The 24,528-nt window shown below is 42.3% G+C and overlaps 1 protein-coding gene across 1 annotated transcript; it reads left to right on the forward strand.

The window, feature by feature from the left end:
* Positions 1-333: 333 nt before the first annotated feature.
* On the forward strand, positions 334-1,372 carry LOC306737532 (GTPase IMAP family member 9-like; the record flags this gene model as incomplete). Its single annotated transcript, XM_079219265.1, has 2 exons — positions 334-1,225; positions 1,362-1,372. The coding sequence occupies 2 exons, from the start codon at positions 334-336 to the stop codon at positions 1,370-1,372; spliced, it is 903 nt and encodes a 300-aa protein (XP_079075391.1).
* Positions 1,373-24,528: the final 23,156 nt, after the last annotated feature.

Below are 24,528 nucleotides of genomic sequence, written 5' to 3' on the forward strand. Positions count from 1 at the left end.
CACCTTGCAGTTCTACTTTCAGCTGACAGAGGGAGTAGTTTAAAAGCCTTACTGCCTTTTCCTGTAAGTGCAGAACTGAACATTATGAATGGAAGCCACATTAGATCAGGGAGAGAAAGCCTGATGAGAACATTCATTCGTCTCAAGTGAAAGTCTGCAAGAACCTCAACAAATTGAACTTTTTGGCTCTGTCAAAGCAGCAGAATGGATGCTTATATGCTTTTATATCTGTACAAGTTGCTCTGAGAACAATGTGTGTACAACCTGATGTAGATTCTTATTCAGTGTCACTCATTCTTCTACACAGGAAGCAGCAGAAACAATGATGACGAAATGAGGATAGTGATGGTGGGGAAGACTGGGATTGGGAAGAGTGCCAGTGGAAACACCATTCTGGGACGACAGTGCTTTGAATCAAAGTTTGGTGGAAAGTCTATGACTGTAGACTGTTCCAAGGGCAAAGCTACAGTGGATGGGCAAAAGGTTGCTGTTATCGACACCCCAGGCCTGTTTGACACCAGGTTTGGCATGGATAAAACCACTAAAGATGTGACCCAGTGCATCTCTTATGCTGCTCCTGGACCCCATGTATTCCTGGTGGTCATCAGGCTGGGCAGATACACTGACGAGGAAAAGCAGACAGTGCAGAAAATTCAAGAAATCTTTGGCCAGGCTGCAGACAGATACAGCATGGTCCTCTTTACTCATGGTGACCTCCTTGAAGACACTATTGAGGACTTCTTGGAGGGTTGCTCAGACCTGCAGGAACTTGTAGACAGATGTAATGGCCGGTACCATGTCTTCAATAATAAGCTGAAGGATCGCTCTCAGGTCACTGAGCTGCTCCAGAAGATCAGAAATGTAGTCCAGAGGAACGGAGGACGCCACTACACAAACAAAATGTTCCAAGAGGCGGAGAGGGCAGCCGAAGAGGAGATACAACGCATCCTGAAAGAGAAAGAAGAGCAAGCACGCAAAGAGAAAGAGCAACTGGAGAGGAAACTACAGGAAAAATATGAAAAAGAGATGAACAAAATGAATAAACGACTCCAGGCTGAGAGAGAGAGGGAGAGGAAAGAGAGACAGGAGGAAATGAAGAGGGAGAGGGAGAGGAGGGAGTGGGTGAGAAGGAGGGAGAGGGAGGAAAGAGAAGCAGAAAGGGAGAGAGAGGAAGAGGAGAGAGAGAGGCACATAGAACATCTGAGGAAATGTCTCCAGGAACAGTGTGAGAGAGAAGTGGAAGAGGAAAGAGAAAGATTGAGATGGCAAACAGTCCAGCGTGCTGAGAGGGATGAAGATTGTACAATTCTCTGATGTGGTTTTCCTGTTAGTCTTTGTAATTGTGTGCTCCTGTGCTGCAGTGAAGTACTGAATCATGTCATTATTGTTAATCATTGCATCATGTATTACATACCTCAACAAACAATTTAAAGTCCAAAATATCATGTTGAATTTAAGAGAATTGCTGCCTTTTACTCCAGGCTAACAGAGAGAGGGAGAGGAAAGAGAGAAAGAAGGAAATGAAGCGAGAGAGGTAAGAGAGAGAATCAGGGAGGAAGAGGATAAGGAAAAGGAGATGGCAAACATGATAATCACAATGAAGGAACAGCATCAAAGAAAACTGAGAGAAGGAAGAGAACATGTGCGTCAAAGTATTGTAGTATCACGGGTTGTCCCTAGGGCAGGCTAGAGTGAGGCAGTGCAACAGAGAGCAGAAAACAGAAACAATCCAACGGTATAAATCAAATGTACGGTTTATTTTCCCTTCCACCGTGAATTAGTAGTTGAGGGTGGAAAAGCAATAGTTAAAGGATTAGGAAAAGCAACTGGGAGTTTGTTTATATGTTGATTGTCTCAAGCATCTAAAATACAGAAGAAGCCTCCAGAAGCTCCCACTGAGGAATATATGAAATAAAAATGATTTCATCCACAGAACTATAATCTATTCCCTGTTTTTATTTACCAGGATTAATGACAATGAAATCATTTTGTTGAAGTAGCGTAGAGACTTTTGGGTAGTCGGGCATCATATTATACTCACATATATTTGATATGATAATTGATATCTTTTTTAAAGATTTACTTTTAATAAGGCCTAAAGAGGTATTCAGTGTGTAAATTAAAATTTGAATAAACCTTACAGTTTGTCATCAAATCATTCTTTTCATAAGTTATGTAATGCTGTTCGTGTTCATATGCTAAACTGAATTCCTAATAAACATGTGATATTAACACAAGAACTTTTTTCAGTCATAATTCACTTTTTAACCAAGAGTTCAAAAGGTCACAAGTCTTCAAGTTGGGCTCACGTTTTCAGTCAAGTCAAGTGAGTCTTTGGACGCAGGAACCTTTCCACAGTGGCTCGCTCTGCTACCTTCACAGCTGTGTGAGTGGTGAGGAGAATTTGGGAGCGGTCCTTGCCAAACGCCGTTTGGCATTCCAGCAGTGGCGGCCGGCCAATAGAGGGCAACGGGGCCTGGCCCCACCCACCTTGAGCCACCAAAAATAAATATATGTATGTATAATATTATTAATTGTAAAAATTATAATAGTATTAATAAATTATACAAATTGTCAATATGTGTGCTTTTGACCTATGGAATATACCCAGTAATATTTGTAAAATAGGATATCTGCGCCAAATATATGCTTTTCCTGCTTGTCCTCTCTGCTAATGCACCTCTGAGCTGCTCCAGTGCACGGCTCTGCTGCTAGTGCACGTCGTGGGGATCGATTCTGCCCAAGGAAGACGGGTCTAATATGCAGTTTAGCCAATCACTGATTAAATATATAAATGAGTGACATACAATTTATCCAATCAGCGCCCTAAAAATGACTTTCGGAGGGGCTATTCTCATCTTGCCCCACGGTGCGTGTTCCTCTTATACAGTATGTTGTTAGTACCTTCACTGGTTTCAGACAAATAATTATATTGATTTCAAATCCCTGTTTACCCAGACTTCACATAAGGTCTTTGGTATCCGTAATTTATGGTTCATCAGCGGCAAAACTCTGCAGACAATTGGTTTACCTTTTTCAGTGTGCAAAACAAATATTATTTTTTTTGTATCCCGAACCTCTGTATTATGTCTTTCGTCATGGCTTTTGCCACTGTTAAAGTATCTGATGATTTAATTGAAAATACTTCCATTTTGAAAACATAGCTATGATTGTTAGACAATATTTCTTCAAGTTCAATACAATACAATTCCATGCAAATGTACTGAGATGGATATTCTGGTTCTGGCAATTTTTCATCATGCCATCATTTTTCACCCTTTGAAGGCTCTCTCCCGTTCTCAGCGAACCAATCTGTTTTAACCCTTTTAGTACGGAGCCTGTCGCCGGCGACAGAAAGTAACATGCAAACAGGATGCAAACCAAGATCGCCTTAACTCCTCGAGTATTTACGCAATCAACGTAATTCCAACGGATTCTGAGTTTTTCTGTGGGGGAGGGGTGGAAGTGAGCCGAGCTGAGCACAGCTGCAGAGGATTAGGGAAGAGACCTTGATTGGCATTTCACTGCTTTTCACTTAACTTTGAGTGGCGTTTTCTTTGTAAATAATATGTTGTGGTTGTAAATAATAGTATTAGTATAGTTTATGAGAGTTCTGCCACTTGCTGGCCCACCTAAACCCCCCACTAAAGGCCACTTTTCTGTCCCACAAACACAAAGAAGGACAGTGGGAAAAAGACAGATAGAAGACCATTTTGGGGAGGAAACACTGTACTCAGTGTTTCCCTGTAAAACCTGCCTGGATGTGTGAGGAGGGCAATATTGGGCTCCGTCTTCAGCTGGACAGGAACTGCTTCAGGGAGATAAACAAATCTCTAAAACGCCTGGACATGAATGCTTTTGGCAAACAAAACAGTTTGAGAAGATGTAAATTAGGTTAAATTGAATTACTGTAATCTCAAAAGCTTTGCTCATGTTCATTTTCAATCGTTTAGAAGAGAAATGTGATGAAAATTCAAATACGTTTCTTTACTTTTTACAGTGTTTTAAGCCTTTAGAACATGTAATGACAAATACTTGTCAGATTTTGAAAGTTACATTTCTCTTGAAAAAAGGAGCAAACTAATTTTGCCAAATCTCATTTTTTTACATATTTATTGATAAATAAGACAAAAAGGACCAGGCGGACCGTCATCATTACAGATCTAAAAGGGTTAAGGGCCATTTTGCGTGTTACAAGGGCGAGGTCGCGACTCATGAAAGCACAACAACAATAGAGAGACACACAGTTTTTATAATAATGTTACATTTTGATTCTTGTTTTACATATACACACAGTTTTTATAATAATGTTCGAGTGTAATATTTGTGGTTTTGATTGTTTTTAAATAATTTGATTGTTCTATCTATACACACACACAGTTTTTATAATACTGTTCCATTGTGATTATTGTGTGATGTTTGATGTGGCCAATAAATATTTTTATGTTGGTACCATCAATCACTGACCTCCTACTTATTCACACAAATAAGGTTGTAGCCACTCCCAAATGTGGCCCAAACATGTTTGCTATGACTCTGTAGCCCTTAGCACAGGGGTGTCCAAACTACGGCCCCCGTTGCCAACTGTGGCCCGCGGCCCATGTTTTATTGGCCGCGGGCTAGAAATATAATGAAGTGAAAGTCAAGCAAATGGCAGCTAGCCTGCTAGCTCAACAATCGTGTTTTTGCCATCCAAACAAAACACAATAAAATGCCACACGAGCAGCTACGAGGTCGCTCAGCTCACAGTGCGACACGGAAACCTCTGAGACGAGACTTCATAACACAGAGCCTCACTGAAGCCGCAGGAATAATGTGCCTGGAAAAGATGCCTGATGTTGAAGCTGAACACGGGCTCCTGCTCTCCTGCTCTCTCTCAGCCTGAGGTGCTCTGCTCAGTCGAGGCTCCAGCTGCAGCGGATTTATTCCCTGAGGTCAGAATTGACCAGTTTTTGAAAGAGGACCAACCTCTTCATGAGCCAAGTGACCCTCTATGGTTGGCAGACCTGGTATTTCTAGTCTATATCTTATTTATCATCTCAACACACTGAGCAAGAGCCTGCAAGACAAAGAACAGGTACCACAACCTCACGCACACATGAAAGCGTTCTGTGTGATGCTTCGTCTCTGAGACACAACTACACAATGTCAACGCTGTTTTTCCCCACGCTGTCTGAAATCAAATGACTTTTCCAGAGGTCAAACTTTCTGCTAAAAGGGGGAAATATGTGTCTGTCATCACGTCTCATGACAGAATTCAGTCACGTGCTTCCTTTTTTTAATCAAGCTGTTCTCGAGATGCAGTGTGATGATTCTCTGAAGAACCAGCATTACCTTCTCTCCCTACCTGACTTCTACCGAGGCTTGGAAAAGGCCAAATTTCCTCTACTGCGATTTTTAAAATATAATATATATTTTATATATATTAGTGCTGTCAAACGATTAAAATATTTAATCGCGATTAATCGCATTTATGTCATAGTTAACTGCGATTAAACGCAATTCTTTTTTTCTTCATTTTAATGAACATGAAAAAGTGGATTGGCTTGCTTTATGCACATGTTTTGACGAGGGGGCGCAGAGTTAGCATCAGCTGTGTGCTTGGCCATCAAGTGGTATTTCAGACTGGATAGGCTACGATGATAGCTCAGTTGACAATGACAAATGGCACATACCACTTTGGTCTTATCAAGGGATCCATCGGACAACTTGTTGAAAGTAAACTTTCCATTCATTAGCGCAGTGGTGGGCCGTCAGGGCCTTCTCAGCCTTCTCTGCTGGCCTAAACAGAATCACAAAGTTATAGCTATTTTATAATTTAATTGTTTTTCACAAATACACTACATATATTATAATTATTTTTTTTCCTATTAGCTTATTTTCTCATTGCACAGCTCCTTATCTTCCTCTGTTGCAAAGCCTGCAGTCTTCAGCCTGGTTTGAAGGAGAAGCTTTCATCCAATCAGATTTTTTCTTTCCTGCAGGCGTGAAAACGGGTCATGGGTGAAAAAGGTGAGAAGGATATTACCCCTCTAGAGGGTCCGGGGGCATGCTCCCCCGTAAGAAAAATGTAAATATTCCATATTTTAAAGCATCAACCTGATGCATTTTGAGATGCTTTTTTTGCCAACCTGGGGAGAGCTGGAGAAACTTAACTTCAGCCATGAGTCAAAAAATATTATGGCCTCCTTACTAAGTATTATGCAAGCCATTTCATGCCAGCCTGTCACTGAGTCTAACATTTACAGTCAGACCTGCAAACTCATGCAGTCAGACCTGCAAACTCATGAAGGGTGAAAAAGGTGACACCAGCGGGGCGGGGGGGGGGGGGGGGGGGGGGGCAGTGACGGGCGAGTCAATGCCGAACAGCGTCACTCGTCGAGAAGCTGACAAACTATGATCATTATGGGTTTTAATTCTTCTTTTGTCAATACCCAAGTGTACATATACATTATATATATATATATATATATATATATATATATATATATATATATATATATATATATATATATATACACACACACACACATATACACAAACACACACACACACACACACTCTACCGTTCAAAAGTTTGGGGTCATCCAGACAAATGTTCAGTTTCTTCGCAATTTCTCGCATGGAATAGTCTTCATTTCTAAGAACAAGAATAGACTGGCGAGTTTCACATGAAAGTTCTCTTTTTCTGGCCATTTTGAGAATATAATGGAACCCACAAATGTGATGCTATGCATAGGAAGGCCAGTTGTAAAGCTTCTCTCACCAGCATAACTGTTTTAAGTTGTGCTAACATAATTGTACAAGGGTTTTCTAATCATCCATTAGTCTTCTATGCGATGAGCAAACACAATGTACCATTAGAACACTGGAGTGATAGTTGCTGGAAATGGGCCTCTATACACCTATGTAGATATTTCATTAAAAACCAGACGTTTCCACCTAGAATAGTCATTTACCACATTAACAATGTATAGTGTATTACTGATTAATTTAATGTTATCTTCATTGAAAAAAACAGTGCTTTTCTTTGAAAAATAATTCTAAGTGACCCCAAACTTTTGAACGGTAGTGTGTGTGTGTGTATATACAGGGCTCTCAAGTGTCACGCATTGAGCGTGACTGTCACGCATTTCGGTCTTAAGTCACGCCCTATAGTGCTATACTATACTGAATATTGTTTTGCTACACTATACTGAATATTGTTTTGCTACTACTACATTTCACTTCATAATATTACACTTATGTGCCATAATATGTATAATATACCAGCCTTTTTATTTGACCATATTATGTCACCACACTTGCCGTACTGCCTCCACACTGCCACCACACTGCCTCTAGGGGGTGCGCGAGAGGAAAAATGTAATAATGGTCTAATGGTGTAATAATTAATATTAAACATAATTTAAAAAAAATTAAGTAGGATTTTTTAATTATAAAAATTCCCTTTGTAAGATTTACATTTAATTATAATTAAAAACGTACCATTTAATAAATAGATGCACTTCCGGTCCGGCCGCCAGACTGTCTTTTACGTACACACTAGCTAGCCTAGCTTTTGCACCTAACGTCATTTCATTCATTCAGCAACATCCATGAAAATATGTTAAACTGGCTGAAATCCGGGAAGCTGTCAGGTGGGACATCTGAAGCTATCAGTAATAAAAGAGGAGAGGGACAGAGAGAGAGGGAGGAACCGGAGGCGAGAGAAACGGAGAGGTGCGTTGGGGAGAGACCGGGAGAAGAAATCGACCGGGAGTCGGAGAAAGAGGAGACGGAGCGGGAGCACAGAGGCCCATCGCGGAGTCAAGGTGAAACAAGAGGAAACGAGAGTGAGCATCAGACTGGGAAAAAAAAGAGGAAATATGATGACAATTATCTGGGTCTGGGCTTCACTTGGATTGGCAATGCAGATTGCCCGAAGCCACAGTGCGTGTTGTGCAGTGAGGTTCTGGCTAACAGCTGTCTGAAGCCTCTTATTTGTGCTGCCACCTGAATACCAAGCATGCCAGTGCAAGTCAGAAGCCCCTTACATTTTTTAGATCAAAATTGGACGAGTTACAAAACAGCCCAAAACAATTGCAGTCTCATTCATGTGTTGGGTCTATTCCCAAAGTGTGGTGCGCGCACCCCTGGAGCCTCCTTTTTATTTATATCTGTTTCTGAGCCTATGCATGTGCCACTCTTTGTTCTTTACGTGGCTTACTGTGTTTAAGTAAATACATGTGAAATGCAATCTGCCTCTGAGCCTGTGCGTGTGTCCTCGCCATCTTTATTGCTCTTTAAAAGTGACGCCTTGTGTAACTGAAATTTATACAGCGGACTAAATCTTGTAACAAACGCCACGCGCGAGCAAACAGTTCTCGCATTGGTCCGATTTTATGCAGCTATAAATAGGCTCTGTTGCGTTTTTTTAAGGTGTCGGGGATTGGGGGTGCGTGAACCCGGTCGGGATGTAGAAGGGGGTGCGTGGCCTAAAAAGTTTGGGAACCGCTGATGTAGTGTATGTGTGAAAAACAATTAAATTATAAAATAGCTATAACTTTGTGATTCTGTTTAGGAAAGCAGAACAGACTTATGCCATGTTCACACCGGACGCGGCGCAAAATTTCACGCCGCGTCCACCGCGGAAGTTTACTCTCGTGAGTGAAACGAGGGTGTTCACACCAAACGCGAAAAATCGCGGCGCGAAGGGGGCGTGGCTTAGCTCTGTTGCTTGCCTCTGTGAGAGACAAGCGACGAAGCTTTCATTTCCGCTATCAACCATGGAATAAATAACCACTAGTTCTGCTTTATACTTGTTGTGGAAGTCCCAAACATGTCGGAACATGAAACGCCCTCGTATTTGGGTTCATAACATCATCCGTAGCCGCACACAGCTCGGTGAATTTCACCGACTCCTCCAGGAACTGCGTCTCGCGTATCTCCGTAAAACGATGCCGATCATGCCATCCACCATGGAAATAACCACCAGTTCTGCTTTATACTTTTTGTGTAAACTCCACATATGTCGGAACATCAAACTCCATGGTGTCTGGGTTCATACTATTATCAGTAGTTCCACAACAGCATCTCAATGAAGCCAAGCTACCAGCGCTGGTTCAGGCGGAGCAGCAGCAGTTTCATTCAGAAACGGGGAGACGGAGGTGATGACGGGCGGAGCTTCTCAACGCTGATTCTCAACGCTGATTCTCAACGCTGATTCTCAACGCTGATTCTCAACGCTGATTGGCTGCCGCAACTTTGCGTCACGTGGTTTATCCGCCAGAGTTGGGAGAATTCAACTCACGCGAATTCGCGCCGCGTCCTTCGCTTTGTTCGCCCCAGGTCAAACGTTCTGCTCGCCTCAAACGCGTCTATCTCGCCGCGGCGCGAATAAATCGCCAATTCGCGTCGCAGCGCGTCTGTGGATTGACTTTACATGTAATCTGGTTGCGCCGCAAATTCACGCCGTGTCCGGTGTGAACACGGCATTAGAAGGCTCTGACGGCCCTCCACTGACAAACGATGTGTGTCATATACGTGGGTCTAATCTCAATATATTGTTTATCTATATGCAGATTATAATCGGATCATAAAAATATGCAAACAGTTTATGAAACACCACACAACTCGTGTTGACTTGATATATTTTATTGTGATGTGACAAAATAGTTTATTAAAAAGATGATAATCAGAAACATGACTCAGACTGAAGAGCTCGTCCAGTTGAACTCTTTCATTAAAGCTTCTGTAACTGAAAAAATGAAACTGTAAAATAAAATAATAAGGGCTGAAGCTGCAGTACAACACCAGAGAGAATATCAAATACGTCAGTTTGATCACTTTACAGCAGTTTTCAGCAACGTAACGTTCATAGTGTGCCAGCCGGTTTAACAGATTATTGAAAGTATTTCCAAATTATAGCAACAGTTATTTACATGATCTGCGTTTGTCTTCATTATAGTTTGTTCTCGTGAACGGCCGAATGATACGTCACTTTAAATGTTGCCGCCGCAAGGAATTGTGGGTCGGCATTATCTCCTTTCCTTTCGTAAAGGGAGTTCCAGTGGTTCCTATGCTAAAGGAGCTAAATTAGGAAGCATTGAAGCTCCTTTCTTTTGCGTTTCGAGAATTGAGAAGTGAGATCATTATAAAATAACCCACAGTATAAATATGTTTTCTCTTCATTACGTGTTGTAAAAAGTGTTTCCTCTCTCCAGCTCTATGATTTTAATTACATACATAATAAAAGTTATTGAGGGAGACGACAGATCAAATCTTTGAAGACAGTTGTTTGTGGTCTTTTTGTTGTTCAGACCTACCTAAATATGAACATATTTTAACCAGATGGTGAATAAGAAAACAGATCTAATATATAACTTGAGTTTAATCTGTGATCGTCTTCACTCTGGAATGAAACTCCAGCGATCAGTCCGCTCAGCGCAGCGTCCAATCAAATAACAGATGAACAGTGAGGGGGCGTGTCCAGTGTTAAAACACTTCCTGGAAGCCCGCTCTCGGGGCTCCTCGATCATGGCTTCTCCGATTTCCCTCCTCGATCCTCGCTCCTCCGAGCAGAATAAGAGCTTTGGGACGGCCGTCAAGATGGCGGCGCAGAACCACTTCCGGTTCAATAGAGGAGCGAGGAAACGACAATTTAGAGACTACCCTGTAAGACGGGCAATCGGCTGCGCCTGTGCTGGTCAATGTCCGCGGCTCGAGGAGCGCTTGTAAATACATGATTCCTTGTCGGCAGAATCTATTGCGCCGAGTACAGGAAGTCATGATATGAGGACGGATCTTGGCGATCTGAAAGAACTCTCTCCCTATAAAACTAATATCGCTCCTTGATCAATGAAGGGAGCTGCCTTTTTTGTCCGGTGGGAGTGGCCAGTTTATCCAGTAAAGTTCAGTAAGCCTGCCTGGGAGCAGGTTTACATTTTTGGCTGTGTTGCTATGGTGATTTATCTAAGCTTGCTTGGAGAAACCGAAAAGCCTGACTTACGTCATCTTATCCTGACAATTAGCCTGCTAACTAAATAAGCCAGGTACGAGAAACAGGGCCCAGATCCATCAGACGACTGATGGTGGCCAAGAAATAACTCTTTACAACAAAATGCAGATTGTACTCTTATTTTATTAGAGAAAAAAACAAATGACATGATGCCACAGAAAACTGTTAAATAATAATCCTTGTCCTCGAGCCGGTCTGAGGTTGCGTCTCCCGGTAGATGTGTCTGCAGTCAGGACCCTGGATGTTCTCCTGAGGACAAACTGAACCAGCAAGCACAGAGTGCTGGGAAATACTATATCTTCATCATTGAGTTAATTTTCATTTCACACACTTTCACACAAAAATTAAAGAACATAACCGATAAATAATATCCGTAGGAAGAGGCAGAAACCCCACTGGGCTTATGTGAACATAAAAAAAATCAATAAAATATGTCTATATAATGTTATCTACAAGAGATTTTTACAACATTTTATATATATATATATATATATATATATATATATACACATATATATATACATATATATATATATATATATATATATATATATATATATATATATATATATATATATATACACATATATATATATAAACATTTTAAGCGTGTTTTGTTTCAGGGGATTTGTTTCTACAGCTGCATTAAGTCCTGAACGATGGTAAGACTACACATCTTGATGAGAAACCACTAAAGGGTCATATGAAAACCAAAAAACAAGAAGTACACGGACAATAATACGGCAAGAAAGCAATTCCATTTTCTTCTTTTTTCTTTTTTTCTTTTAAGGCAAGTAGACAAAGAAACAGTACAAGTACAATTGTGATACATTTAGCCTTTTTCTTCCCCCCCCCCCCCCCCAAGCATTCAGGTTAACAGTATCATTCAAAACAAACTCCCTCCCCAACCAACAAAAACAACAACCTCTTAATTGAGGATACACAAACAAACAAAACAAAACAAAATCTAATGAAAAATAAATAAAAAGGAAGAGTCCAAGGAAAGAGTCCGTAACAGCAGGTCATGGCATACTACAACACCTCATCAGAAGAAAGTCCATCAAAATATCGAAGAAGAGGTCTCCAGCAAGCATAAAACCTATCAGAGCACCCTCTAAGAGTGAATTTAATTTTCTCCAATTTAAGGAGGAACAGGATATCATGTAACCATGCTTTGATGGACGGGGGTTGTGAAGATTTCCATAAGAGAAGGATCTTCTTACGGGCAATTAAAGAGGCAAAAGCAATAATGTTGTCCTGAGTCGCTGAGGTCGTTGATTGTTGTTTGTCTCGTCTAATGCCTAATGTCTAATGTATGCACCTTCCGCCCAACTAAATTCCTCGTCTGTGCAAACATTCCTGGCAATAAACGGTTTCTGATTCTGATTCTGATTCTGTCAGGAGATCTACCAAAAATAGCTATGTGTGGGGATGGATTAACGATTATACCTAAAATGTCAGAAATGGATTTAAAAAAGGACTGCCAATAATTATTTAATTTGGAACAGGACCAAAACATGTGAGTCAGGTTACAAGGAGTCTGGAAGCATCTACTACAGGCTTCATCCATTGACTCTGGAAACATTTTAAAGAGTTTATGTTTGCTGTAATGTAGACGGTGGACAGCCTAGCACAGCTAGAAGAGGAATTAACAGCCTCAAGAGCCTTTTTCCAGAAATTCTCAGAAAAGTTTGTTTGTAATTCAACTTCCCAGTCTGCTTCAATCTTGTTTACCGCAGACTCCTTAGTTGTGAGCAGGAGGTTATAAAGGAAGGAAACCTGACCTTTGGGCAGCAGTCTCACCTTGAGTGCCAGGTCTATGCCACTGAGGCTCGAAGCTTGAGGGAATGTTGGCGAGTGGGTCCTAGCAAAATCGCAAAGTTGGAGATATCGAAAAAAGTCGGAGATATTTAGAATGAATGTAGAACACAACTGGTCGAAACTGGCAAAAACGTCATTAACGTATAGATCACCCAAACAACGAAGTCCATTCCTCTCCAATGATGTAAATCGTGGATCATTCTTAGCTGGTATAAAAATATGATTATTACAGATGGGTGTTGCTTTAGGGAGGGAAAGCCATCCAAAGTGTTTTCTAATTTGCAACCATATTTTAAGTGTGTGTATTACCACAGTATTAGATGTGAATCTAGAGGGAGAAAGAGGGAGAATATCACACTAGTGATGGGAGAGACGAAGAGGAGGAGTCAGCCTCCAATCGGCACCAGCTGTACTGGGGTTAGATAAACCAATGTGTAATTTTATGAAGATTGGCCCGCCCAATAGTAGCTGATGAAGTTTGGTAGCCCAAGCCCGCCCACCGCCCTGTTCCTCTTAAGCAAAGTCTCTCCTGCTCTTGCACGTTTGCCTGCCCAAATAAAAGAAGAAACAGCTTTGTAAATGGATTTAAAAAAGGACTTAGGAAGAAATATGGGGAGACACTGAAACAAATACAAATATCTGGGTAGTACGTTCATTTTGATAGTGGCAGACAATTCCACCTCTGTAAATCTGCTTTGACTGCAATAGTCAAAGCAGTAAAATGTTGATCTTTAAGAGTACGCATGGTACGTGTAACTATAATACCCAGATATTTTATCCCTGTGTTAGATATTTTAAATGGTATAGACGACTGTAAGGAATTTTCAGCAAGTTGATTAATTGGAAGACATTCACTTTTTGAAATATTTAACTTGTATCCTGAAATAGTACCAAAAATGTTCAAAAGCGAAAGGATATGTGGGATACTTGTCAGGGGGTCACACACATACAGAAGGAGATCATCAGCGTAAAGTGAAACACGTGTTCAACCCCTCCCCTTTTGATCCCTTTAAACCCTCCGGCTGACTTTAAAGCAGCTGATAATGGCTCGATCGCGAGAGCAAATAACAATGGGGAGAGTGGACAACCTTGCCTGGTACCACGGAAAAGAGGAAATGGTTTTGAACGCTGTGAGTTTGTGCACACAGATGCATAAGGAGAAGAGTAAAGTAGCTTAATCCAGGAAATGAAGCTGGTACCAAAACCAAACTGCCTCAAAGTAAAAAAAAAGATAAGTCCACTCCACCCTGTCGAAGGCCTTCTCGGCATCTAGAGATACTACAGCCTCAGCTTCAGTTAAGGAAGACGGGGTGTGAATGATGTCGAGCAGCCTTCTAACATTCGAAAAGGAGTGTCTCCCCTTAATAAATCCTGTTTGATCTTCTGAGATGACAGTGGGCATAATATTCTCTAAACGACGAGCAAGGACTTTAGCTAGTATTTTTACGTCAACAGAGAGCAGTGAAATTGAACGATAGGATGCACAATTTGCTGGGTTCTTGTCTTTTTTATGTATGAGAGATATAGATGCTTTCATGAGCGTGGGTGGCAAGATGCCTTGGTGACATGAATATTCAAACATTTCTAGTAAGAGTGGAGCGAGCAAATCAGAAAACTGTTTAAAAAACTCCACAGGGTAACCAGCAGGGCCCGGTGATTTACCACTGCGCATTGAACAAATGGCCTGTTTGATTTCAGAAAGTGTTAGAGGGGCATCCAGTAACTGATTATCATTTAGGTTAACTTTCGGCAAGGTTAATTTATCAAAGAAATGTTGTAATTGGTTTTCGTTCGGGTGTTGGCCTCCGCCAGGGCTGCCCTTTATCACCGGTCCTGTTCGTGACCTTCATGGACAGGATATCTAGGCGCAGCCAGGGGGCGGAGAGGATCCGGTTCGGGAGTCTCGGGATCGCCTCTCTGCTGTTCGCGGATGATGTGGTCCTGTTTGCCTCCTCGGACTGTGACCTCCAGCATTCACTGGGGCGTTTTGCAGCCGAGTGTGAAGCGGCAGGGATGAGAGTTAGCGCCTCCAAATCTGAGGCCATGGTGCTCTGCCGGAAACCGGTGGATTGCTCCCTTCAGGTGGGGACAAACTGCCTGCCCCAAGCGAAGGAGTTTAAGTATCTCGGGGTCTTGTTCACGAGTGAGGGTAAGGTGGAGCGGGAGATCGACAGACGGATCGGTGCGGCTGCAGCAATAAAACAGGCGCTGTACCGGTCCGTCCTGGTGAAGAGGGAGCTGAGCCGGAAGGCGAAGCTCTCCATTTACTGGTCGGTCTATGTTCCAACCCTCACCTATGGTCACGAACTCTGGGTCGTGACCGAAAGAACGAGATCTCGAATACAAGCGGCCGAAATGAGCTTCCTCCGCAGGGTGGCCGGGCTCACCCTTAGAGATAGGGTAAGGAGCTTGGAGTCGAGTCGCTGCTCCTTCGTGTCGAAAGGAGTCAGCTGAGGTGGTTCGGGCATCTAGTCAGGATGCCTCCTGGACGCCTCCCATTAGAGGTTTTCCAGGCACGTCCAACTGGTAGGAGACCCCGGGGAAGACCGAGGACACGCTGGAGGGATTATATCTCCCGGCTGGCCTTGGAACGCCTCGGGATCCCCCAGAATGAGCTGGAAAGTGTTGCGGGTGAGAGGGAAGCCTGGGTCGGCCTGCTGAACCTGCTGCCACCGCGACCCGACCCCGGATAAGCGGCTGATAATGGATGGATGGATGGTTTTCGTCGTTAGGGGACTCAGAGGTGTATAAATTAGAATAATATGACCTAAATGAGTTGTTTATCCTCTCTGGGTCAGAGGTTGAAGAGCCTGACTCTTCTTGTATCTGGATAATCTGATTAGAAGCCAATCTGGCCTTTAATTGATGAGCCAGGAGGCGACTGGCAAGAATAGACAGGAATACTGTCTAGTTGAGGGGTGTGAGAACCTCCAAGGGTTATCCATGGTCTGTTCAGTTTCCGGTGATCAGAATTTTGTAGATGTGTCTCTTGAAGGAACACTACATCGGCATTGAGGCTCTTAATATGTGTCATGATTTTAGTTTGCTTCACTGCAGCGTTTAATCCACCAGTATTCAAGGAGACAATCCTCACCGCCTGTCCGCCAGCCGCCCCTCCGTTGGTTACACTAACCATATCCCAGCACAGAGTTTCCGGTCAGTCCCAGGATGCGAGCAGCAAAAGAAGAGTAAACAACAGTGAGTGTATGAGCAACATCGTGTAATAATAAAAAATAAAAATAAATATATATAACAAAAAAAAAAGAACCCTTATAACCAAAAAGCAAATAAAAATACAAAAAACAAAAACAAAAAATGTGGACTTCCCTCTCTACGTTCTCTATCCTTCGGGATTCATCTCAGATCCCGTAACTCTTATAAAACAAAATCAGACCTGTAGACATGTAACCCTATGAACACAATATACAACACCAACCTACCCTCACATCAGAGATATACAGTTTACAAATATCAAATTGAGGTCTTAACTCTCCTGTATATAAAAATAAATAAGTATATATACATATATATGTATACATACATACATACACACATACACATATACATACATACATACACACACATATACATATATACATACATATACACATACACACATATATATACACACATACACACACATATACACATACACATATATATACATACATATATAATATATATATATATATATATATATATATATATATATATATATATATATATATATATATATATATACATATACACACATACATATACATATACACACACAAGTTAGGGATAAAGTACTAATTTCTTCAATTTGGTCACAGCGTATGCCTAACCGGTTCCATGTTGTGTATTTAGTTTCATGTGTGAGAGAAATATAGTTTTGTATAATTTGTTAATACCATTTGAAAAATACCATTTGAAAAATAAGAACTATGTAGACATTATAAACTTGTGCACCTATGAACTATGAAAACCTCAGATAAAGTGCTAGTCTATATGCATAGACAGTGTCGAATTCTACGATATAAACAAGATAAAAACTAAATAAAGTGTACAGAAAAAATGGGGACCCAAGACAAAGAAAACAATTAAACATAAATTGTCCGAGTTAGCAAAAAGACTCAGAACACCACAAAGTATCATCTCACTTTACGGCTCTTTAAGTGTACATGATGATTGCATAGCTGGCCAGTTTGCCTCCAGGCAAAATAGTTAAGTGTAGGGTGCTACATACCAGCAATCCCAGATCCGGAGTGTCACCATAATGTCCATTATGACCTAAAACAGTCAAAGGGGTTGTGCATATAAAACAATTTCAATTTATCAAAGAAACTTGTCTTGGCCGTATCGACAAGATTCAGTGTGCGACCACGTTAGCATGGCTAGCGCTCAAGTTTCGAAGTTTCGAAGATACAGCTAATCAGGCTTTGGGGTAGGTTGATAATTATCCGTAAAGGAGTTAGCCTCTTCGAGGGACGAAAACTTCTTTACTCCGTCAGCCAACAATATCTGCAAGCGGGCTGGGAAAAGAAGAGCCGGCCTAAAAGCGAGATTGTACAGTTTAGCCATGACTGCCCGGTACTTAGCGCGTTCCTCGGCAACCTCCGGAGCATAGTCTTCAAAGATCTGGACAGGGGATCCGCGGTATTGGAGTGTACCTCGTGTCTTGCGTGCCTCTCGTATAATCAGGTCCTCGGTCTGGTCGCGATGGAGCCGGATGATTACAGGTCGCGGCCGCGACCCAGGCTGTGGTTTAGCGATGGGTGCCCTGTGTGCACGGTCCAGTTCAGGGGAAGATTGGAGAGTCTCATTGCCAAACAATTCAACCAGGAGATCGGAGAAAAAGTTGGTGGGTCTAGGTCCCTCAATGGATTCCGGGAGGCCGATGATTCGAATATTGTTTCTGCGGCTACGACTCTCCAAGTCCACGGTCTTCGCCGTTAGCCTAGCATTGCTATCTGTCAAGGCTACACACTTTTCCTCCAGTGCTTGAATACGTTGAATAGACAGTTCAGCCTCGTCTTCCAGAGAGTCAAGGCGTTTTCCATGTTCCGTTACAATGGTTTGCACTTTGTCCAATCTAGATTCCATAGCCGCAAACGTTTGCTTTATCAGCCGAGATGCTAGCTCTATGGTCTTCTAGCAGACCAGCTATGCTGGTCAAACATGAGCTGCCGCATGAGGTAGAGACTTCTGCTTCGGCTTCCTTTTGCGCTTTAGTCAGTTTCGGCATCTCGCCTTGACGTTTACAAGTACTTTATTTCGTAATTCCGCTTGAAATGGTAGCAAAAAGTAGGGTTTGTTTAGAGTAATATGAAGTAAGAGCTACGGGAGACAGAGGTTACGCTGTGCTCACATGCTCATCCAACCGGAAGCTATCAATTACATTTTCTTTTACGCATCTTTTGAATAATTTGTGGAATATTTTCTTGTTCAGTTTTAAACGCGAGTGTGGCCGTATCGAGTCTTTTGGGCTGAACACACTTTGGCTGGATGACCCCAGTTCTCTTCAGCCCTCGGCCTCCGAGAGAACCTGGAGACTTATAAAAAAAGGGGCCGTGGGCCGCAGTTGGCCTGCGGGCCGTAGTTTGGATCCTCCTGGCCAAAACTGCAAGGCCAATGAATCCATATGAATACTAGTAACCCGATGAGTTATATTATGCACTTACTGGTGACACGGTGAGTTTATATAACACTTCATTTAGACATGTATACGTTTGAAACAACATAATTATCACACATTTCCCTCAAACTGTGTTGATGCCAACCCCTTGTTTTGATGAATAGAACAACATGATGATGCCAAATCCCATCTTCTAGGGCCAGATCCACGGCCTCCCTCCCCTCTCTGGACCCTCCGCTCAGTTTTGTGCGGAGGGCGCATCCTGTGCTCTTAGATCTTCCGCCCAAGATGTATTGTGGCATATTTTAGGAATGTGTGTTTGCTCAGATATAAGATATTAACCTGCCCTTAGGCTGTGCTAGTGCTCCTTATTTCCTATATACCATTCTTATATGTAGGGCCGGCTCTAGCCCTAGGCGAGATTAAGTTTTGCACCCCCCCCCCCTGCTTTACTTTGCATATCAGTTTTTCACCCACTTATAATTCTACTATTCTACATTGCAGTTCAATAATAAATGGTGCATGGACAACAAACACTAGAATAGTTTCAGAACATTTTCTTTTTTATCATTTTAAATAATTTATTACACACTCAAAGTTGGGATTTAATTGCTTGGTGTGGTCCTGGATGTCCCTTCATCAGCCTAAGTGACAGCAATGAAACGTCCAATATTAGGTGATGCACAATAATAAATGTATTTCGTTTGACACCTTGATGGCTGAGATCAGAAGACTTACCTCTATATCTATTTATTTTCCTCTTCTTCCTTTTTTCGTCCCTGTTCTCCAGATGGTTTAGACCGCTTCATTTTTGCAAATTTTTCAGATCACGCAAACTTTTTTTGGAGTGAGCCATCTTTGCAATAGAAGATCTTTGATGTGACGTGTTGAGTCTTGGCCAATCAGCGTCCTGTTTTCTCGACAAAAGAAATCCAATTTTTGGCCGAGTTGTTGTCATCTCCGTAATAGAACATCTTAGATGTGACGTGTCTTGGCCAATGAGCGTTAAGATGCTTACAGCGCCCGTTTCTCAATATGCTTGTCTCTTGGTACTTGGTGAGAAAACTCATAGCTGAATCGTCCCTGCTCGCGGGAGCCAGCGCCGCTCCCCACGGTCGCGTGGTGAGGGCGCCCCCAACCCATTTGTCGCCCTAGGCAGTCACCTAGTTCGCCAGCCCTGCTTATATGTATATTTTGGTTACAAGATGATTATATAAACATTTTCCTTCCACAGGGTCCTTGGGAATAGGGTCAGGTCCAGGAGATACCCACCATTAACTTAAGCTATGGTGACTCCCACACTCATTTTACACAGAAGACATCACGTTTTTTATCTCATAGTTCAAACGTCTGGACGTCATTTATTATTTGCAAATCTGATTGGCTCTATCAGAAGGGGAAGGCGGTCTTCACCCTAATGATGTCCGACACATTGCATACAATACATACATACACTATTAGTTCTTGTGGATGGATCAGGTGATGCGGACCCATCAAGAGAATGAGATCAGGGTTAGACCAGTGGTGGGCCGTCAGGGCCTTCTAAGACTTCTCTGCTGGCCTAAACAGAATCACAAAGTTATAGCTATTTTATAATTTAATTGTGTTTCACAAATACACTACATGTATTATAATATTTTTTCTCTATCAGGTTATTTTCTCATTGTACAGCTCTGTTGCTCAGCCTGCAGTCTTCAGCCATCAGACTGCAGCTGGTTTGAAGGAGAAACTTTCATCAATCAGATTTTTTCTCTCCTGTGTCTTTAGGCCAGCAAGGCAGTCTAAGCAGGCCTTTGCAGATTAAAGTACACGGGGAGTGGACGTTGTGGTTGATTGTCATGGACTTCAACCAATCAGATCGTTAGTTTGACAAGCTGAGTGGATTCTTTGACGTGCAGGGCCTGCGAGGTGGCGTGGACGTGTAATTGGTCAGTGGCCCAGCGTGACTTTAACATGCGCTGTGAATGGCCAGTGTGTCAACAGGGCGGAGCTCAGTGGGAGCTTGAATGGTTCAGGCTAGAGAAGTTGTGACATGTTTATTTTTTAGCGTGTTTTGGCGCTAGGTGGAAGATAAGCGGACTTGGTGGTGGATTTGGGGCGTCGACTGCTGCTGTCGAGCGGATATGTTCTGCCCTAGAATGCGTGGAGGTTTCCGGGGGCGCGGCAGGGAGGCGCGGCTGTCCTCACCGGTGTTACGGATTAACAGGCTGGGTACATTTAGACCATGTGTGCCCTGGAAGTCACCTTCTGCCAAATGACCGCTGAGTTCCCATGTGTCCTTGGTACTTTGCTAGAGGGACTTCTTTGTCCAATGCAGTTGGAGAGGGTCATTTGCCCAACTTGTACCCAGAGAACGTGACCCCAAACCTGGGAACGTTTTGAATGGTCTGATTTTAAACAGCTGTCTATTAGTTTGAGAAAGCAGCGATATTGTAAAGTGATCCGCAGGTCACGTCAACATGCTCCATGGAGTCGTAGTTGGTCGCAAGTTGATCTGGTGGCTCTCTGCCGTTTAAATGTGACTGCTGACTGTGTGGTACATGATTTGATTGTACATCCACAAGAAAATCCACTATGTCTATCCTGGTGTAGTGGTAATGCCACTGCTCTCTGATCTTTTTCCACCCAATGATATGAGTTTGAATCCCGTAAATTAAACTTATTTATATATATTTTTTCTCTTCTTTTTTCGTGTACAATAGAGTTAATTTACGTGACAGATATTTGCACAAAACAGACTCCACAGTCATTATGTGTTATTTGTAACAACTTTATTTCAAAGGAAAGGCAATTTGCTGACTTCCCGTTTCAACACATAAACAACAAGCGACGTTTCCACTCGCGTGGATTATTTCCCTGAAAAGACTCAACAACGTCTAGTCCGGTATGTTTTGACCAGAGACTTTAGACAAGAAGGTTAGACGTTGAACTGCAGAATTAAACAATGCGGCATTCACGAGGACAGCTACGTGTTCTCTTGCTATTCTCAACATCTGCTGTAACGACGACAACAGGAGATGCTTTCGGCCGAAAGTCGCCAGTTGACAGGGCCGCCTGTTAATCCGTAACACCCGCCACTGGTTTAGACAAATACGTTTCAGAGAGGTCCGGACTCAAAAGCTTGAGTAAAGGGTCGGGTCAGGTAAACCCAAAGTCAAGGCTGTTTGTAGGGCTAGCTGCAGTTCAGTGAATGCTTGTTCTGCTTCAGGAGTCCAGGTCAGTTTGTCATGTGAGGAGAGGCCTTAACCATGGATTAGGGCACTAAAGGGAGTCTCCAGATGAGTATAGAGTTCCAAAAGTGTAACCTGTTGCTGCACAAATTGTAACTTGGAGAGGCTGGCTTTATGTACTTCAGCAGCTAGGTGTTTTTAAAAGGTCCCTGTCTCTGCCTCTCACTGTTTGTGTGGGGGAGGCAAATAAAAGGTAATTAACATATTACCCCATGTGTTGTCTTCAACACAAGACGCTCTCTGATATCTTTAAGGGCCTCTAGAGCAGTGGTTCTCAACTGGTCTGGCTCTGGGACCCACCATCATCCCTGAATGACAAGCCGCGAACCAAATCGAGGAACATTCTCAACTTTATTTAATGAAAAGATAGTGCAGTTTGAACCTGAGATAGTACAGAATATGTATGCCAACACAAAAACAAGTTTAATGATAAACCAAAACGACCAGCTGGTGGCGACGCTAGAGAGGGAACTATTCCCTTTTACTCTCAATTAGCTGCGTTTGAAGTAAAAACCCAGAGTGCATCTTCAGGACACGAGGTATTACAACATACATAACAATTCAGAATCTTAAGCCATTTTTAAACACTCAACAGCTTTCATGCACAAACAAAAGTCCAACAACTAAGTAGTTTCAAAAAGACTCAAATGACCCAACTTTAACTGAGAATACACCAGTGGCGGCCGGCCAATAGAGGGCAACGGGGCTTGGCCCCACCCACCTTGAGCCACCAAAAAGAGAGATAAATTATGAAAATATTTATCAATTATACAATATATAATTGTATATTTGGCAATATTTGTGTTTTTGAGCTATGGAATATACCCAGAAATATTTGTTAAATATGATATCTGCACCAAATATATGCTTTTCCTGCTTGTCCTCTGCTCAGAGCTGCATGTCTGTGATGCTGGTGCATGGCTTAAGCGATTCTGCCCAAGGAAGACGGGTCTAATACGCCGTTTAGCCAATCACTGATTTAAAGAAATAAATGAATGACATACAATTTATCCAATCAGCGCCCTAAAAACGGCTTCCGGGAGGGCTATTCTCATCAAGCCCAACGGTGCGCGTTCCCATGTCTTTGTTCTCTCAGGGCTTGTGTCTAGTTCATATATATGGCATGTTCTTGTCACGCCAGCTTCTCTTCTCTCGCAGCGACATTTTAACGTCATGACAATAGAACATCCCAGCACGAGCGCTACTCTTGCACGATGACTCAACCCTAACTAGATCAAATCTCTTCTCCAAGACCCGTTTGAGAGAAGAACAATGGCAGAGAAACTCCTGGGGGGTATTCTTCGTACCTGGCTAAACAAAGTCAAGCAAATGTCCTAATTTCCAGCTTAAATTAGCGAGATGATTGACATCAGGCTATCTGGGTTTCTTCACGGCTGATCCGTGCTGAAACGGTCTCGTTAATTCTAGCTAGACGTCAGTCATCTGGATAAATGCGCGCGCCCGCTTCTCTTCAGAAGGGATAATAATCGAGCACTGACACCATGATGTTCTAACAGTACAATGGCAAATAAACTCAGAGGAACCTCTTTTTATTTCTCTAATGAGAAGCAGGAGATGATCATGAAGGCATATGAGGAAGTCAATACCGTAGTCATTCACAGCAAACGCGTTGCGAATATTCCAACGTTTTTGCAACATTGTTGCCGTGAAAGCAACTTTAACAGCGCCGCGAGACATAAGCGTCGCAAATATATCAGACAAGTTAAATGCGTCAGTTTTGGGAAAATGTATCGGCTAGTTTGAAGTGCTTCATCACCCAAATCAATCAGATTATATTTACGAATAAGTATATACTTATGAGGATATATGTACTGTATGCACGTATGAATCATGTACTATATATGTGTATATGAGTTTGAATATGTGTATGGGCGGATCAGTATGTATGCATTATTCATAATCAGAAATTCAATCAATTGAAGCAGTTAAAATAAATTATGTGTGATTCTCTGTATTCTCATCACGATCACCTTAATCATGTTCTACAATAATGATATGTATGGTGTACTAATAGCACTGTCATATAATTATGAGTGCTTTCAACACATCCATAAGTTTCTTAAGAGCTAAATAAACTTAAGAACAGCGGCATGCAGCGGTGATAGTCTGTGTCTGAGACGGGCGATCAGCTGCGCCTGTGGTGATCAATGTCCGCGGCTCGAGAAGCTCTCGTAAATAAATTATTTCTTGCCGGCAAAATCTATATCGCCGCGTACAGAAAGTCATGATAATGTAAAGGATGGATCCTGGCGATCTGGAAGAACTCTCTCCCTATAAAACTAATATAACTAATATCGCTCCTTCATCAATGAGGAAGTGAGCTGCTTTTTTTGTCGGTGGGAGTGTCCAGCTTATCCAGTGAATTTCAGTAAGCCTGCCCGGGAGCAGGTTTAAATTTTTGGATGTGTTGCTATGGTGATTAATCTAAGCTTGCTTCGAGAAACCGAGAACGCCTGACCTACGTCATCTTATCCTGACAATTAGCCCGCTAACTCAGTAAGCCAGGTACGAGAAATAGGGCCCTGGTCCCAGATCAGTTAATGAACTCAGCAGACCAGACCAGCATGAAAGGGAAGCAGGTTACAAGTAAAGTACGCTGATTTTTATCGCCATTCAAGCAGACGAGATGACTGACTGATCCACTGTCAGCTGATGCTACGCTACAGCGACGCTAACAGTAACTAAATGGAATTGTTATTGTTATTTTTAATACTTTTATTTTGTCGGCTTTGTATAATGTGACCGGGAGGAAGTGACGCAAGGGGTTTGTTTTGGTCGGAATGCTGAGGTCTGGGCGAAGCAGTCGGCACTTGGAGGGTTCAGGACGGCGCATATTTATA

The sequence above is a fragment of the Taurulus bubalis genome (genome assembly GCF_910589615.1).
Source record: "Taurulus bubalis genome assembly, chromosome: 6".
Lineage (NCBI taxonomy): Eukaryota > Metazoa > Chordata > Actinopteri > Perciformes > Cottidae > Taurulus > Taurulus bubalis.